This window comes from Camelina sativa, chromosome 5 (assembly GCF_000633955.1).
Source record: "Camelina sativa cultivar DH55 chromosome 5, Cs, whole genome shotgun sequence".
NCBI classification, from domain to species: domain Eukaryota; kingdom Viridiplantae; phylum Streptophyta; class Magnoliopsida; order Brassicales; family Brassicaceae; genus Camelina; species Camelina sativa.
Window position 1 is genome coordinate 34,413,172 of NC_025689.1, and position 15,894 is coordinate 34,429,065.

General features: G+C 38.3%; 3 protein-coding genes and 1 long non-coding RNA gene across 8 annotated transcripts in view; 2 read left to right on the top strand and 2 right to left on the bottom strand.

Annotated features, from left to right (window-relative positions):
• LOC104789850 lies at positions 602-6,470 on the top strand. The gene is made up of 13 exons (XM_019246206.1): positions 602-1,090; positions 1,885-3,399; positions 3,485-3,613; positions 3,713-3,832; positions 3,925-3,971; positions 4,200-4,330; positions 4,419-4,513; positions 4,638-4,829; positions 4,938-5,144; positions 5,242-5,389; positions 5,815-5,945; positions 6,032-6,121; positions 6,207-6,470. The coding sequence occupies exons 1-13, from the start codon at positions 623-625 to the stop codon at positions 6,303-6,305; spliced, it is 3,372 nt and encodes a 1,123-aa protein (XP_019101751.1). The 5' UTR covers positions 602-622; the 3' UTR covers positions 6,306-6,470.
• LOC109124897 (F-box protein At3g62430-like) lies at positions 8,125-10,357 on the bottom strand. The gene is made up of 3 exons (XM_019246205.1): positions 9,113-10,357; positions 8,792-8,932; positions 8,125-8,708 (listed from the first exon to the last, which is right to left on the bottom strand). Exons 1-3 carry the CDS (start codon positions 10,007-10,009, stop codon positions 8,430-8,432), a joined length of 1,317 nt encoding a protein of 438 aa, XP_019101750.1. The 5' UTR covers positions 10,010-10,357; the 3' UTR covers positions 8,125-8,429.
• LOC104788569 (F-box protein At3g62430-like) lies at positions 10,484-14,337 on the bottom strand. 3 transcript variants are annotated; one of them, XM_019246204.1, is made up of 8 exons: positions 13,200-14,337; positions 12,883-13,023; positions 11,829-12,789; positions 11,547-11,560; positions 11,365-11,439; positions 11,108-11,195; positions 10,739-10,839; positions 10,484-10,662 (listed from the first exon to the last, which is right to left on the bottom strand). In XM_019246204.1, the coding sequence occupies exons 1-3, from the start codon at positions 14,094-14,096 to the stop codon at positions 12,493-12,495; spliced, it is 1,335 nt and encodes a 444-aa protein (XP_019101749.1). In that variant the 5' UTR covers positions 14,097-14,337; the 3' UTR covers positions 10,484-10,662; positions 10,739-10,839; positions 11,108-11,195; positions 11,365-11,439; positions 11,547-11,560; positions 11,829-12,492. The 3 variants fall into 3 exon arrangements, with proteins under 3 accessions (XP_019101749.1, XP_019101747.1, XP_019101748.1); XM_019246202.1 differs by having other exon boundaries at positions 11,547-11,607; XM_019246203.1 differs by having other exon boundaries at positions 11,547-11,638.
• Positions 14,722-15,894, top strand: part of LOC104788571 — a 4,808-nt gene continuing 3,635 nt past the window's right edge. For 2 of the 3 annotated variants that reach the window (XR_002037873.1, XR_002037872.1), the window contains exons 1-6: positions 14,722-14,837; positions 14,926-15,005; positions 15,132-15,176; positions 15,293-15,376; positions 15,597-15,644; positions 15,732-15,832. This is a non-coding gene — a long non-coding RNA (uncharacterized LOC104788571). Of the gene's footprint in view, positions 14,838-14,925; positions 15,006-15,131; positions 15,177-15,292; positions 15,377-15,472; positions 15,515-15,596; positions 15,645-15,731; positions 15,833-15,894 lie in introns of all 3 variants that reach the window. The other variant, XR_002037874.1, reaches the window with a different exon arrangement.

A 15,894-nucleotide genomic window follows, 5' to 3' on the forward strand; every position in this document is an offset into this window, starting at 1 on the left:
TCCCAGAAAGGTCAGCAGAGTCAGTTGGAGTGTGGGTCACGTGTTCTATTATTAAAGAATTGAGCGCGAAAACTCTTCCCGCACGTGTTCGTCTCCTACGGTATTGCGAACTTTTGTCGAACACTTGGTGGGCAGAGGGCACTATCCATTTGTTAAACTTGAGTTTTTTTTTTTTTTTTTTATTAAGAAACTTTGGAACCGGTTCAACTTAACCGGTAGAGTCAACAAAACTCAAAAACATTTGAACAGCTGCGAATCTCTCAAAAGCCAAAAACTCAAAAGATATAAACCAATTTCGATCATTCCATGACCATCTCTGATCCAAAACATGAAGAATCGCTCCCGAATTCGAAAACTCACTCGATTTATTTTGGGGTTTTTTGGCCTGTTTATATTGATTGTCAGTATTTACAACAGAAGCAGTCCAGGCGAGAAATGCTCACAAGGTGTTCGACACAATTCCTCAATGAAGTCTTTTTTGTTTTTTAATTCCCAATCCTTGTCACGTGGTTGTCACGTGATAAAGTGTGAGTCTTTTTGATACATAAACAATCGCAAGAAGCAAAAAAAAAAACAAAAAAGAGAACAAGAAAGCGCAAGAAGCTTTGAGAGAATCGTTGACATGAAGCCTCCTTCTCTGAAAGATTGTGGATTTGATGAGAGTTACTTTGGTCAAGGAGATCATATCAAGGCCATGGAGGTAATTGAAGACTCGATTTTGGAACAAGGGAAAGAAAAGGTCTCAGATTTGCTTATTTTCCAGCAAGGTACCATCTTCAGGGCACAAGCGATAAGAGCAGAGAATCGTGACGTGAAGTTCACGTTTTTGTTGGCTTCTGTAGAATGCTTTTCCGTAAGTGAAGGGCTCTCATCGTTTTGTGCTGTTTCACTGTTTGAATTGGGACAACATCTTGGATCTTCCTTGTATTACAAGAAATCTGTTGAGAAAGCAAAAGAGTATCTATCTGTTTTGGCTAATTTTCGTGAATTGGATTTGAAAGAGCAGAATAGTAAAAAGGATATCGAAAGAATACTCAGAGATGCAGAGTCAAGGATCGCTGGACCTAACAAGAAGACTCTAGTTGCTTCTGTAGAGAGAAGCGAACCAAAAGCGAGGGAGTCAAAGAAAAATCTAGACCCGAAACTGAGGTCGTGTTGGATGGGTTTGAGTGATGAGTTCAAAAGGAACTTTCTGAAAGTAAGCACTGCAAAGTTTATAAGTTTCGTCGAGGCAATGTATGGCAAAGAGGGACGAGATGCTTTGGAGCAAGTTCTCACTTCTGCCAGGGAAAACAGAAAATGGACTTTCTGGATGTGTCGAACTTGTTCGAACAAGTTCTCTAGTCCTGAGGAGTGTAAGAATCACATTGGACAAGAACATGCTGCTGAATTTAAACCTTCTTCGACAAAGTATATGGCCCTTACGATAAGTAAAGTCTGGGCTCGTAAGATATCAGTTGGAGATTGGGAACCAGTGGATGCAGTAGCTGCCGTTGATATGATTAAGAATCGACTCCAAGATGTGAAAGCCTTTGCATATGAGAATGGATGGTCCAAAGACTGGCCTTTAGTTGTAGACGAAGAGCGCAGTCAATTACTCAAGGAAATCCAATTGCTCCTTGTCTCGTTTTGGGAGCGTAAAATTCTGTCTTGTAGCATTCGAGACTGGATGATACAGTTTGTAGTTAAGTATCTTGCACAGTTCCAAGTTTCTGAGCATACCATTATTACCGAGTGTCGCCTAGTTGACACACCTCAGAGTATCTGCTTTCTGGATTGTAATGAANCTTGTATTACAAGAAATCTGTTGAGAAAGCAAAAGAGTATCTATCTGTTTTGGCTAATTTTCGTGAATTGGATTTGAAAGAGCAGAATAGTAAAAAGGATATCGAAAGAATACTCAGAGATGCAGAGTCAAGGATCGCTGGACCTAACAAGAAGACTCTAGTTGCTTCTGTAGAGAGAAGCGAACCAAAAGCGAGGGAGTCAAAGAAAAATCTAGACCCGAAACTGAGGTCGTGTTGGATGGGTTTGAGTGATGAGTTCAAAAGGAACTTTCTGAAAGTAAGCACTGCAAAGTTTATAAGTTTCGTCGAGGCAATGTATGGCAAAGAGGGACGAGATGCTTTGGAGCAAGTTCTCACTTCTGCCAGGGAAAACAGAAAATGGACTTTCTGGATGTGTCGAACTTGTTCGAACAAGTTCTCTAGTCCTGAGGAGTGTAAGAATCACATTGGACAAGAACATGCTGCTGAATTTAAACCTTCTTCGACAAAGTATATGGCCCTTACGATAAGTAAAGTCTGGGCTCGTAAGATATCAGTTGGAGATTGGGAACCAGTGGATGCAGTAGCTGCCGTTGATATGATTAAGAATCGACTCCAAGATGTGAAAGCCTTTGCATATGAGAATGGATGGTCCAAAGACTGGCCTTTAGTTGTAGACGAAGAGCGCAGTCAATTACTCAAGGAAATCCAATTGCTCCTTGTCTCGTTTTGGGAGCGTAAAATTCTGTCTTGTAGCATTCGAGACTGGATGATACAGTTTGTAGTTAAGTATCTTGCACAGTTCCAAGTTTCTGAGCATACCATTATTACCGAGTGTCGCCTAGTTGACACACCTCAGAGTATCTGCTTTCTGGATTGTAATGAACTCAATCAAATCCTGGACTTTCTAAAAAACATCAAAGGTGAAAGGGATGATGGCACAGATCTGGTTCGCAGAGCAGCGGACAGTTTCTGCGATGGTAGCCGAGTTAGAGAAAAGATTGACTTTGATCCTCAGTTTACATTTCTACTTCTGGATAAGAGACTGCTGAAATGCGAGCTGGCTCGATTTGATAATGAAGGGACAATCAATGTTTTTGATCCCAGTATTCACTATGCCAAAGCACAAGTTCATAGAGATGATATCTTATCTTGGTTAGCAGACAATTCTTCAGGAGACGAGAGTTTTAGATTTCCCAGACCTATCAGGACACATAATCTTGATATTTGGGTGGCTGTTCTGAGAGCTGTTCAATTCACGTGTAGGACTTTGGGAATCAAATATGAGAAGAAAATGAAAATGATATGTTATGATGCAGCTCTTGTTGACGCCAAGAACTTATGTACACGCGAAGATGAAAGAAGAAGGAATATTCCGGAAGATCAGAGGAACATTTATGCATCTCTTCTGTGCAATAAATGTGAAGAATATATAAGGAGAGACGCTGGAAATTCTCTCACTACAAAATTGTTCTTGTGTGCAGTACGAGATGTTCTCGAAGGAGCATTGCAGCCGACAGTTGATTGTGTCGATCTAGTAGATTGTCTGAATCATATACATCGGCATAAACGTATCAGTGATGCTATAGTTTTGAAGTCCATTGAGCATCTGAAATCTGTGGTCACCAACAAGGTTTAGTTGTGGTCTAAATTTAACTTAGGACATAAAATTAAGTGAAGTTGTCAGTTGTCACCGTAATGTATCTATTGACTTGCAGGTTCCGCTACTGGATTCAAAGATTTTGTTAGTTGAAAACTCGAGGGTTAATTTGCTAAACAGCCTTGTCGGACTTTCTGTTTTTGAGTACCGCTCGTATATCCTTCAACCGCTGAAACGATTCTTGCAGGTTGGTTGGTAACTTTGGCTTCATACAAAGAGCCTTCATCTTCCCTTTGATTTTCTGTTTGATAGTACCTTATGTTTTAATGTATGTATCTTCTTCTAGGAAGAGTTAGATGAAATTGTAGATATGGATGTCAAAGCACTTCCAGAACCTTTATCCGAGAAAAAACAAGAGAAGGAGAAGAAGCCAGGGTCAAAGAAGAAAAAGAATAGAAGTAACAAGGTCGTTGATGGTCTAAATTCTCTATTTGCTTCCATGAATATTTGGTTACTCAGTTGTACGAATACGAATGAATGGTCTTCATGGCATAACAGAGAAATTCAGCGAGCATGTCTAGTCTTCTTGATCAGAATGTCGAACAGTAAGTACCTCTCTTCTAGAAGCTACGTATTATCATGAGCGTAGACTTAGGCTAATTTTTCTCATTTGTAATTATCTGTTCTAGTAATTATCTTATTTTAATTAGGATTTTCTAGGGTTTTTTGTTTTTTTTGTTTTATATAGTGTTGTTTATTTTATGAGGAGAGTATTCTCAACCATATATGCTTCGGTGCTTCATCACACAAAACGTTTTCTGACCTATGTCTAGCGAATCGTATGTCAACCTTGAACCGGGAGTTACTTCACTAAACAGGACAGAAGAAGATTCTATGGAACCAGAAGATACTCGTGAAAAAGGTCAATCTGAAATTTTATCCAATCAAGACGAAGCTACTAAAGGTGACCCTGGTTTCAAAAGACCTTCTCAATTGACGAATATTTTAAAAACTGTTCTTAGATGTATTAAATTTATGATTCTTATTTTAAGATATGCATGGAGAAGATTCACTGTCTAAAAATTTGGAGTCGGTACATGGCAAAGCTGTATCCAGATACAATTCAGCTCTTGACATGATACTGAAGGTATTAGCAGTCAACAACAAAAATAATTCAAAACCTAAACTCTCTTTTTCTGTTTCAGCTCATTCTAATTTTCTGGTATTATTTCTCTACTAACTTATCTTTGATTTTTTTTTTTCTGCTGCAGTCCCTCTGTAACATTAAAGTTCTTAAAGAAGATTTGTTGCACAATCGGCAGACATTTTCTGACAACCAAGTGCCTTCTGCACTACGAAGTTTCTTTTCTGCTTTTGTCTCGGAGCAGATAAAAGAAGAGGAACTCTATAGTCACTTATTGTCCAACTTGCTTGCTTCCCTAGAAGAAGAATTTCATTCCCTGGTTTGTGCAGATAAACATAAGCTTCTAAATATTATTGTTATTATTATTATACATAGGCCTGAATGTTGTCTTAAATGTCATTCGTTTTTTTCTTTTAACTCATTTCAGTCAAGTGATGGTGCTGAGGTACTCGTCGCAATCCTCGAGTTTTGTCATTGGTGGAAAATTCCAGAAGGAGAAAGCTTGGTAACTCGCCTTTTTACGTTGGAGGTATATGAAAGAATGAGTTGTAAAAAATGCAGAAGGAAGCCAAATCATCCAGAGCAAAGTTCTTATGGAATCGTTATGCCTGCTGATTCTATCAGAGACTTAAAGGTATGTTTCATTTTTTCCATATTTTTCTTTTCTACAGAAAACTGGCACTTAAAAATTTCTGCTCTGTGATTATGCTCTGTGGTTTTTATATATGCAGAGTGCTCTTGGGAATATAAAGTTTGAAGACATCCTTAAAATGATCCGCATGGAAGATAAAATGATATGTGATGTTAGAACAGGAGGCTGTGGAGAGACAAACTTTGTCCACCACATTATCAGTAGATGCCCACCTATCTTCACAATTGGTAAGTTTTGACCACGATTGTGTTCTTATCTACTCGTTTCATTTATTGTGGAATGATCAAACAGTTTGCTGTTTTTATGGGTTTGCAATATTAGGGCTGGAATNTCATATTTTTCTTTTCTACAGAAACTGGCACTTAAAAATCCTGCTCTGTGATTATGCTCTGTGGTTTTTATATATGCAGAGTGCTCTTGGGAATATGAAGTTTGAAGACATCCTTAAAATGATCCGCATGGAAGAGAAAATGATATGTGATGTTAGAACAGGAGGCTGTGGAGACACAAACTTTGTCCACCACACTATCAGTAGATGCCCACCTATCTTCACAATTGGTAAGTTTTGACCACGATTGTGTTCTTATCTACTCGTTTCATTTATTGTGGAATGATCAAACAGTTTGCTGTTTTGATGGGTTTGCAACATTAGGGCTGGAATGGGAGAAGAATGAAACTGAAAAAGAAATATGTGAAACAACAAAGTCTTTGGAGTGGGAGATAGATATCAGCAGGCTATATGAAGGCTTAGAACCAAACACCAAGTACCGGCTTGTGTCAATGGTAAAATCTGAAACAGGGTCACATATGTTTGTGCTATTGTTCTTCTGTATCTCTTGTCTGTTACAGTCTTAGAATATGGAATGCAGACTGGTTGTGGTGAAGAAGAAGAATACATTTGCATGGCTTATAAAAAGAACCGGTGGGTCAGTCTCACACATGAAGCTTCAATAGAAGAGGTAAGATGAAACAGTAGCCTTTGTCTTTCTTGAGCTGGATTGTAAACTTTGTTGGATTAAGACATTATTGATATGTGTGGTATAGGTTGTTGGTAACTGGGAGAGTGTTGCCAGATTATGTGGGGAAAGGAAGGTTCGTCCAGAGATTCTGTTTTATGAAGCTGTTCAATGGCCTAACAAGTGAATATAACTGTATGGGGGAACTCAAGTTTGCTAACTTACACTACACAACTTTTGGGGGTTTAACCTAACTATGTTTGCGAATATTATTTATTTTCTTTAGATTGATGGGTTGATTTCTCCAGGTTCGAACCATGGTATAAACTGACCCCTATGATCTTATCGTACAACAAAACAAGGCATATTCGAACGATTTCGAAGCTCCATTTCGAACCATGTTTTGAAACATAATTTTTTTTTAAAGAAGAAATAATCCAAGCCAGCTATGTAGTTTTTAGGCCTGCATGTCTTTGAATACTACGTATCTAGATAAGATAGATTCATGCTTATGAAGTAAGAAATTAGATACTTTATGAAGATCTTTATTGTGCAAAGAAACTTAAAAGAGGAAAATTTAAGTGAAGAATACCAAACTTAGTAAATATTTAATTGGTATATAATAAAAGTTGATCTCCAAATAGCAACTTTAAGAACAAAATACATTTTTATGTTCCAAAAAACTTGATAAAATCCTAATAACATAGACTAAAAATAAGGGATCTGTATTATTGTTCTTAAAAATAAGGGATCTCAAAATCATCGCAAAGAGCAGTAATCGAAGTTCGTGATGGTCCACGGTTCAACAGAAGCAAAGCTACTCTGTAACCTGACAATGGTCCTGCCCAAACCTGATTCCATTTCCCAATTGTTGGTGCGGGATTCAGTACTCCCGACATACCGAACTAAACCAGAAAGATAAATTATCTATTTAACCGGGAAGCCGGTTAAAGAACCGATTAGGTCATTTGAAGTCAATTCGGACGAAGTGAAGTCTTGGAGAGGAAGAAACCAACCTCTACTTCGGCACGACGGCCGACTCGTGTAATTAGGCAGTTTTCTATATTCTACTCCGTCCGATAAGGAAAGCTAATATATTATGTAATCTTTGTAAATGTATAAATAAGGAGAGACTTCTCCATTGTAAAACATCCACAATTGAATACAATAATTCAGTTCTCTTCTTGTTCTTGACAATAGAAACCCTAGCTTCTTCGAGATCTATTATTTTTCTTCTAATTTCAAAGCTTAGATCTGTTTTATAGAGAGATCACTTTACTGAATTTGTTTTCCCTCTTAAACAAATTCATTGTGGAAACCTAGTTTCTACACCAATTCATTACCAAAAACAAAGTATTCTATTAGATAAAAGCTTATGTCCATATAGACGGAATTGTATATGTCCATATAAACAGATTTCGCCAACTCTTTGAGAGAACCATTGTGAACACAGCCTCCTTTGTGAATGACCCGATATGGCAAATAATCTCATTTGGTAGACTGCAATATCTATCCATACTTCATGCAAAAACCTAGCGACCCGTTAAACTACAGTTTCCAATGGAGAAATAAGCGCCTAGTCTCTAACATTAAGTGAAAACTAGATAATAATCCCTAAATCAGACCCTAGTTTCAGTTTAGCAACAGACCAGCTTAATCCACTACTTGTCTACACGAAAACTAGAGCGAACACCAGATTCAAAGAGGACGTTAGAGCCGATCTATTCATCTCTAGTACCATGAACAACGTTGATGCCTTTAGTGAATCAAAATTGCATCTTCAAATCGAATGTGACGACTGACGAGGAAGAACTAAACCGGGGAGTTTTTTCAATTACAACTTGGTCTGAATTGGTTTGATTTGCACTGGCTTTCAAACATTAGTTAACCAAACCGAACCAGATTCAAATTGAGGAGGATATATAATTAACGTTAAGTTCATCTGATTTTGAGATTTGAGACATTTAAAAAGAAACAGTCAAAGCAAATTACTCACTAAATCCCTGTGGACGTTAAATCCTCCTTCATCGGAAAATATCTGAGAAAGTATATCTCTTGGTAACAACAGTAGACATAATGTAGCTTAGCCTCTCTCTTACAAACTCAAGAGTGACTTTAGGCACAAAACAACACTAGTTCTAAAGTCAGAGATGACAAAAACACCAAACTGTTCAAATCAGAACAAATATCACGCATGTACGAAAGATGCAAAAAGAATAACACTAGTTCTAATGTCAACAAATCAGGAACCACGTCTGTTCCTTTGATCAGATCTAAATGTTCATGTTGAGGTAAACAAACTCTAGTTTGTTTAACCGAACTTGACCTCGACTTTGCATTTCGATGAAGCTCTCGGAAGCATTAAGAGATCCGCCAAGATCTGCAGCTTTTCTTCATCACTACTTACCTTGACATGAACTTCCAACAGCACCAGACACTGCAATTTCTCCAAGACACGCTTTAGTTGCACCATTTCTTCGATATATCCCTTGAATTGAGTTATCTTTAGGATCTCAATAGGGCAGGTCAAAAGGAAAGCATAGTCCTCCAAGCATTCGCAGACAGATATTGAATAATCATAGTGCAATTCCTGTAAAAGACACTTTATGAGGACCTATATATATAGGAGTTTTACTTTGCTCAATGAACTTTTTTGGGGGCATTCGGTCATACCTCAATGGTGAGAGTCCTCAGATTTGGCGATTTCTTAACAAAACGTTTTAGACCAACCCAGCAGGAAGGTGATTCAGTTGGCATATATATATGAGACATGTTTTCAAACACTGTGGCTGTTTCACTGGCATCCCCGAACAGCTGGAACAGAAATAATAAAAAAGTCAACAAGTCAGTCATCAAAATGCAAAATTTGGCACAACAAAACTGTAGTAAACATTCCAATGTCCAGCAAAATTATGCCGAGGAATGGTTCCCTAAGCTTTACTATGCAGAAACATATTCATAGAGTTAGGGTAAGATGCAGTAGAGAACACTTGCCAGCATCGTGTCAACATAGTCTAAGCGCAGAATATGAACATTTTTCAAACCCTTGAACAGATTCGTTGGATCGGTTTCATTCCCATAAGTCATCAGATTAAAATGGAGCTTCGCTTCAACAAGGGAGTCGAGATTAACAACTGGAAACTCGTCATGAATAAAATCACTGTATTCTAAGTAGGCAAGACTGGGAGTATCAAAACTAATTCTCTTAAACACATAGCCTTCATAATCTTCTTCTTCTGTATATGCACGCCTCATAGTAAGTCTCCTAAGGGTCTGACTACACACAGTGTGAGACCAATTCCAACGTTCACAGTTGAATCCATCTATGACTAACTCCTCAAGCACAGGGCAAGCAGAAAGAAGCCTTGTAAACGCACAACCACTAGTATCATTGAACCGAACTGAATCAAGAAGGAGAGTCTTGAGAGCAGGAAGCAAAGCATTACTAGGGAGAATGTCAATAACAAAGCCAGACCCTAGCTTCATTTTCACAACGCTCTTGCAAGTGAAGATCTCACAAGGCAGTGAGTAATCTCCTTGGACGTTGACGTCCAGTTCAAGATCCAAGACACCACACTTGATCGCATCTCGTAAACAATCGTTGACAGTACTATACTGAGCATAATCCAAAGACTGTAGCTTTAGAGAGAATCTCCTCAAACGGTGAATGGCATGTCGAGCCGATACTAATTCATCAGCGAAATCTTTGAGACTTGCCTTAGTACTAATGGCAGACGAGGAGGAACCAGCAAAAACAGCACTCGGTAAGACGGTAAGCAGATTCCACCATTTCTTGGAGGTACACTTCAAGCACGCAGCCGCTTTTGCCGAGAGGAAGGAGACTACTTGAGTAACAATAAGATCATCTGGTAAACTACTGATCCTATCCATCCTTTTTTTTTTTGCCAACCCCAAAGAACCCTTTCAATACCCAGAAATAATCGCAATGCAGAACAAGAACACCGAAGCGTAATTTGCAGAAATTAGGGTAGAAGACGACTAAAACCGAGAGAACTCTGAAGCGGAACTGAATCTTCAAAGAGAACTTGACGAAGAACTAGATTCTTGAAAGCAGAGCAAAGGTTCAATTATTATGTTTCTATCAATTTTGCTCTTTCATTATATGCTCTGATACAATAATTAATAAGCCAATCATTTTGCGCCAGCTGTAATCATCGCCTCCCAGTCCAAACTCCGGTTAATTTGGGTTTAGGTTTCTAATTATTTGGTACGTTTTTTTTTTATTTATTCAAGCAGTTATTTGGTATAATTTACCATCTTCAATGGTTGGATCCCATTTATGAGATCCAACTATAATTGAAAAAATGCAAATCTCAAAAGTTAGACACCTAAAAATATCCATTATTTTTTATATACTCCAATGGTAGAACAACTAGTTGAGGATCTAAAAATTTAAATTTGAAAAAACTTGTGTATGACTAAATTTGAGGTAAGTCACAAACCAATCAAGCATTTCATCGATGTTGTACCTGACTGTCCAGCCGTGTGACACTTTCGGGTGTATCTTCACGTAACTAGGTTACCTACAGAGTCCGTTTTAAGTTAGATGAAAGGCGTTTTATATATAACTGTTTGAATTGCAGTGCAGAAGCAGTTTACCTCGGGTTTGGATGCTAAAGTCTCTTCAAATTGCTTCCCGAGTGCTGGTGAGGTCCAATGATCAATTTTAGCTCCCAATATAGCAATTGGAGCCTTCCCACCTGAAGAAACCAACCAAAGACTATGAAAAGTAAAGCAACCGGACCAATCAAAGTGTTTCTATGTCTGTAAATGTGAAGCATGAGCCCCCTGCTGATTCGTATACAAAACAATCAACATCTGCTTAAGTTAGTGGATGTTGTAATCTTGGTGATACGAGTTACGAAATTAATCTTATAAGTGACTCTCAAAATTTTACAAAGAATGAGGCAAGGCAAATGACAACAAACGTAGGAATGAAGATGTTGAAGTATACCAAAGGTCACTTACCCTTGATATCATCAACTGTAACAAAAGTAGGATGAAGCAAAACAGCTGCTTGAATAAGCTCTAGTTTAGACAGCTCCACGCACTACTTCTGATGAAGATCAATAACACAATAGATAAAACTTATCCATTTAGATAAGATAATACCAGCGAAAGAGAATGACACAAATTTCTCCACGTAACTACAGCACAGGTAAATTGGGAACAATTCCTCAACAAGAAGTGAAGAAGCAAAGATAATTAATAGATAGAAAACGAACCGCCCCAACACATCCCTGCAGCTCCAATGGTTGTTATGCCTTTGTTCTTTATGGCTTCAAGTACTGGTTTGGTGTCTTCAAAGCCCAAGACAAACCAAGACAAACATGAAAAGTCTGTTGTTAGCCATCAACGAGAAAGTAGAACAGGAATGAAACACAATTGAGAAAGACAAATCACATACCCTTACAACACTCTCTTGCAGCAGAACATATATCTCACCATCATCAAAACGTTTTCCCAAGCTCCATACCCAAAATAAAAATAGCGAGAAATCTCCGGTGAAAGAAAAAAAAGCATGCATTGAACAAACAAAGGACAATCACAAATCACAGTGTCTTTCCAATTGTTTCAACCCTAGTACTAATTTTTATGCATAAGAGTCAATTACATCATCCTAATTTCTATAAATCATAAAACCCCTAATTTCTATAGCCAAAATAAACACGAATTCGTATATTCGTACCATGAGAAACGCCGATTTAGTGAAGCATATACTCTTCGATTGGTATCATTAAACGCCGATTTGCTCAATCGGAGTCACCAACTGTCACCCGCGCCGGTGGAACTTCTCTCCAAATACAGTATAGTACCGGCGGGTCTAAAATAATACTGGACTTTTTATTTAATTTTTGGACTAATCTCTGTGTAGCCTTTGCAGGTCTTCATAGTATCGTTGCAATTAACTTGGTCTGAATTGGTTTTATTTGCACTCGGTTTCAAACACACCGAACCAGATTCAAAATTGAGGAGGATCATATAACAACGATTTAATTAACACTGTTTCTCATCAAGTTCATTTATTTTGAGACATTTAAAATTAAAAACAAGCAATCAAAACTAAATCCCTGTGAATGTTAAATCCTCCTTGACCGGAATATATCTGAGAAACTATACCTCTTAGCAACAGTAGACTAGCTCAGCCTGTCACTTACAAACTCAAGAGTGTTCTAGGCACAAAACAAACTACTAAAGTCAGAGATGACAAAAACTCCTAACTGTTCGATTCAGAACAAAATATCACGCATGTGTACGAAAGATGCAAAAAGAATAACACTAGTTCTAATGTCAACAAACCAGGAACCACGTCTGTGATTTCACAAGTATATGTTGTGAGGCTCAAACAGACTCTAGTTTGTATAACCGAACTTGACCTCGACTTTGCATTTGGACGAAACTCTCGGAAGCATCGAGAGATCGTCCAAGATCTGCAGCTTTTTTTCATCACTTGTTGCCTGGACATGAACTTCCAACAGCACCAGACACTGCAATTTCTCCAAGACATGCTTTACTTGCACCATTTCTCCGACATATCCATCGAATTGGGTTATCTTTAGGATCTCAACAGGGCAGGTCAAAAGGAAAGAATAGTCCTCTAAGCATTCGCAAACTGCTTTTTCATCGCTATCATAAGTATAGTGCAAAGCCTGAAAAGTTTTTGTTATGAGTACTACCACCTATAAGAAGAGTATATATTATAAGGTTTGTTCAATGAACTTTTAGGGGACTTTCGGTCATACCTCAATGGTCAGAGTCTTCAGATTTGGAGATTTCGTAACAAAAACTTTTAGACCATCCCAGCAAACATCTGCTTCAGTTGGCATATATAAATGAGACATGTTTTCAAACACTGTGGCTGTATCAATGCCGGCCTCGAACACCTGGAACAGAATAATAAAAAGTCAACAACAAGTCAGTCATCAGAATGCAATATTTTAGTAAACATTACAGTGTCTAGCAAAATTATGATGGATGGTTCCCTAAGCTTTACTATTTGTTAAGCTGCAGAAACATATTCACAAAAGAGTAAGGGTAAGATTCAGTAGAGAACACTTGCCTGCATCGTGTCAACAGTGTCTAAGCGCAGAATCTGAACATTTTCCAAACCCTTGAACAGATTCGTTGGATCGGTTTCATCCGAAGCAGTCATCAGACTAAAATTGAGGGTCGCTTCAACAAGGGAGTCGAGATTAACAACTGGAAACTCTTCATGAATATAATCATCGTATTCTAAGTAGGCAAGACTGGGAGTATCAAAACTAATTCTCTCAAACTCATATTCTTGATGATAATCTTCATCTTCTGAATATGCACGCCTTATAGTAAGTCTTCTAAGGATCTGACTAGACACAGTGTGAGACCAATTCCAAAGTTCACAGTTAAATCCATCTATGACTAACTCCTCAAGCACAGGGCAAGCAGAAAGAAGCCTTGTAAACGCACAACCACCAATACCATCGAACCGAACTGAATCAAGAAGAAGAGTCTTAAGAGCAGGAAGCAAAGCATTACTAGGGATAATGTCAATAACAAAACCAGACCCTAGCTTCATTTTCACAACGCTCTTGCAAGTGAAGATCTCAGAAGGCAGTGAGTAATCAATGAAATCTCCTTCGAAGTTGACGTCCAGTTCAAGATCGAAGACACCACACTTGAACGCATCTCGTAAACAATCGCTGACAGTACTATACTGAGCAAAATCCAAAGACCCCAGCTTTAGAGAGAATCTCCTCAAACGGTGAATGGCATCTCGAGCCGATGCTAATTCATCAGCGAAATTTTTGAGACGTGGCTCAAACGAGTAGCAACCAACATAAGCAGCACTCCGTAAGACGGTAAGCAGATTCGCCCATTTCTTGGAGGTACACATCAAGCAAGCAGCCGCTTTTGCCGAGAGGAAGGAGACTATGTGAGTAACAATAAGATCATCTGGTAAACTACTGATCATATCCATCTTTTTCGCCAACCCTTTTCTTCACTACCAAGAAGACCTCACTCAATCTCTAATGGAACCTTGAGCGACTCGAAGCAAAAACCCAGAAATAATCGCAACCGCGTTTATGCAGAAACAAGAACACCGAAGCGTAGTCTGCAGAAATTGGGGTAGAAGACGACTAAACCCGAGAGAACCCTAAAGCAGAATTGAATCAAGAAGAGACCTTGATGAAGAACTAGAGCGGATTCTTGAAAACAGAGCAAAGGTTCAATTTTTATCTTTTCTTCTATCAATTTTTCTCTTTTATTATATACGCTCGAATACAATTGTTTAGCAGCCAATCGTTTTGCGCCAGTTGTAATCGTCCCCTCCCAATCCAAATTCCGGTTTAGTTTGGTTATAGGTTTCTAATTATTCGGTTTAGAAATAACCCTAAATTGAATCTTCCTTACTTCGCTGCTGTATTGAGCTCAGTAGAACAGAGATAGAGGGAGTTCGATTGGTAGGCCCAGTGGAAAAATTAGGACTAGTGAGGCCCAAGTACAGAAGCCCAGTGGCAAAATTGGTCAGTAATGTTTCCATTTTTTTTATCGGTCTTCTCTGTTTATAATTACTTTTTTTACGCTCAGGTAGAGAAATCATAATCAGTTCACAACTTCACTTGGCTTCTTTAGAGAGAGAGAGAAGCGAGAGAGCGAGAAAGAGGGTTCGATTATAATGGCGACGAAGAGGGAGACAGACATGAAGAAGGCAGAAAAGGTATCATTTCTGTGTTTCCTTGTTAAAACCCTAAGATGAATCGATTTTGATTTTCGTGGTGAATGTTTTTTGCTTTCTGAAATCAAAGGTGTTGTGTTCGTGTTCCAACCTTAAGGACGATGAAGCGGTGGTAGATGAAATCAGCTTCTTCCCCAATCCATCGTGTGTGTAAGTTCAATTTCACGATCGATTTTGTTGTTTTCATTATTATTTAATTAGAGAATAATTTGATAAAAACGTACACTGACTCATTCGCCGTCTCTTCTCTTTTTCTCTTTCTAATTGATGAATTAGGGTTTCCATGGGCGTTTCTTCTTCTTCAACGAACAAGTTAAGAAGGTATACAAATTCTAGGGTTTATTATTATTTTTCAATTAAAGTTTGAGACATCTTCTCTTGTCTTTGTCTTCTAAAACTCCTCTTGAGTATCTCTTCTCGGTTGATGAATTTTGCAGGAGGAATTCGTGCCGGGTGAGAGGATCCGAGGACGTTGCTTGTTTGTTTGTTTCTTCTTCTGATTCGACCACAGCCAAGCACAGGTCTTTTTAAAAAATTCTTAGGGTTTCTCTTTTTAAGTTGGTTGTTTGATTCAGACTTTTTAAAGTTAAATTAGCTATATATATGGTTTTAACCAGAGAGATTCAATGAAGAAGAATACTTAACTCTGCCAAGCACAGGTCTTTTTAAAAAATTCTTAGGGCTTCTCTCTTTAAGTTGGAATCACGTACATCATTTGTGTGATTTCATTCTCTTGTGCAGCTGTCCGTTTTAAGAATGAGAAATACCCTAGACCAATGTGCTATACAAGTGAGTGCTTCCTTGCAACAGTGTTTTTCTATCTTCTTCTACTGTATATGCTTCTTGTCGTGGTCTAACAACTTTCTGCTTTTTTAGGGCCCACGGAAGTGAAAAGGAAGACACCCCAAATTGTGATGTCCCCGAATTTGAGATTCTATAGGAAGCTCGTGATGTGTGCTTCATGGCAAGATTTGAAGGTCTGATTGTCAACTAATGATTTGCTGCAACATTTTGGTTTCTACTCCCTTGTCTTGTTTTT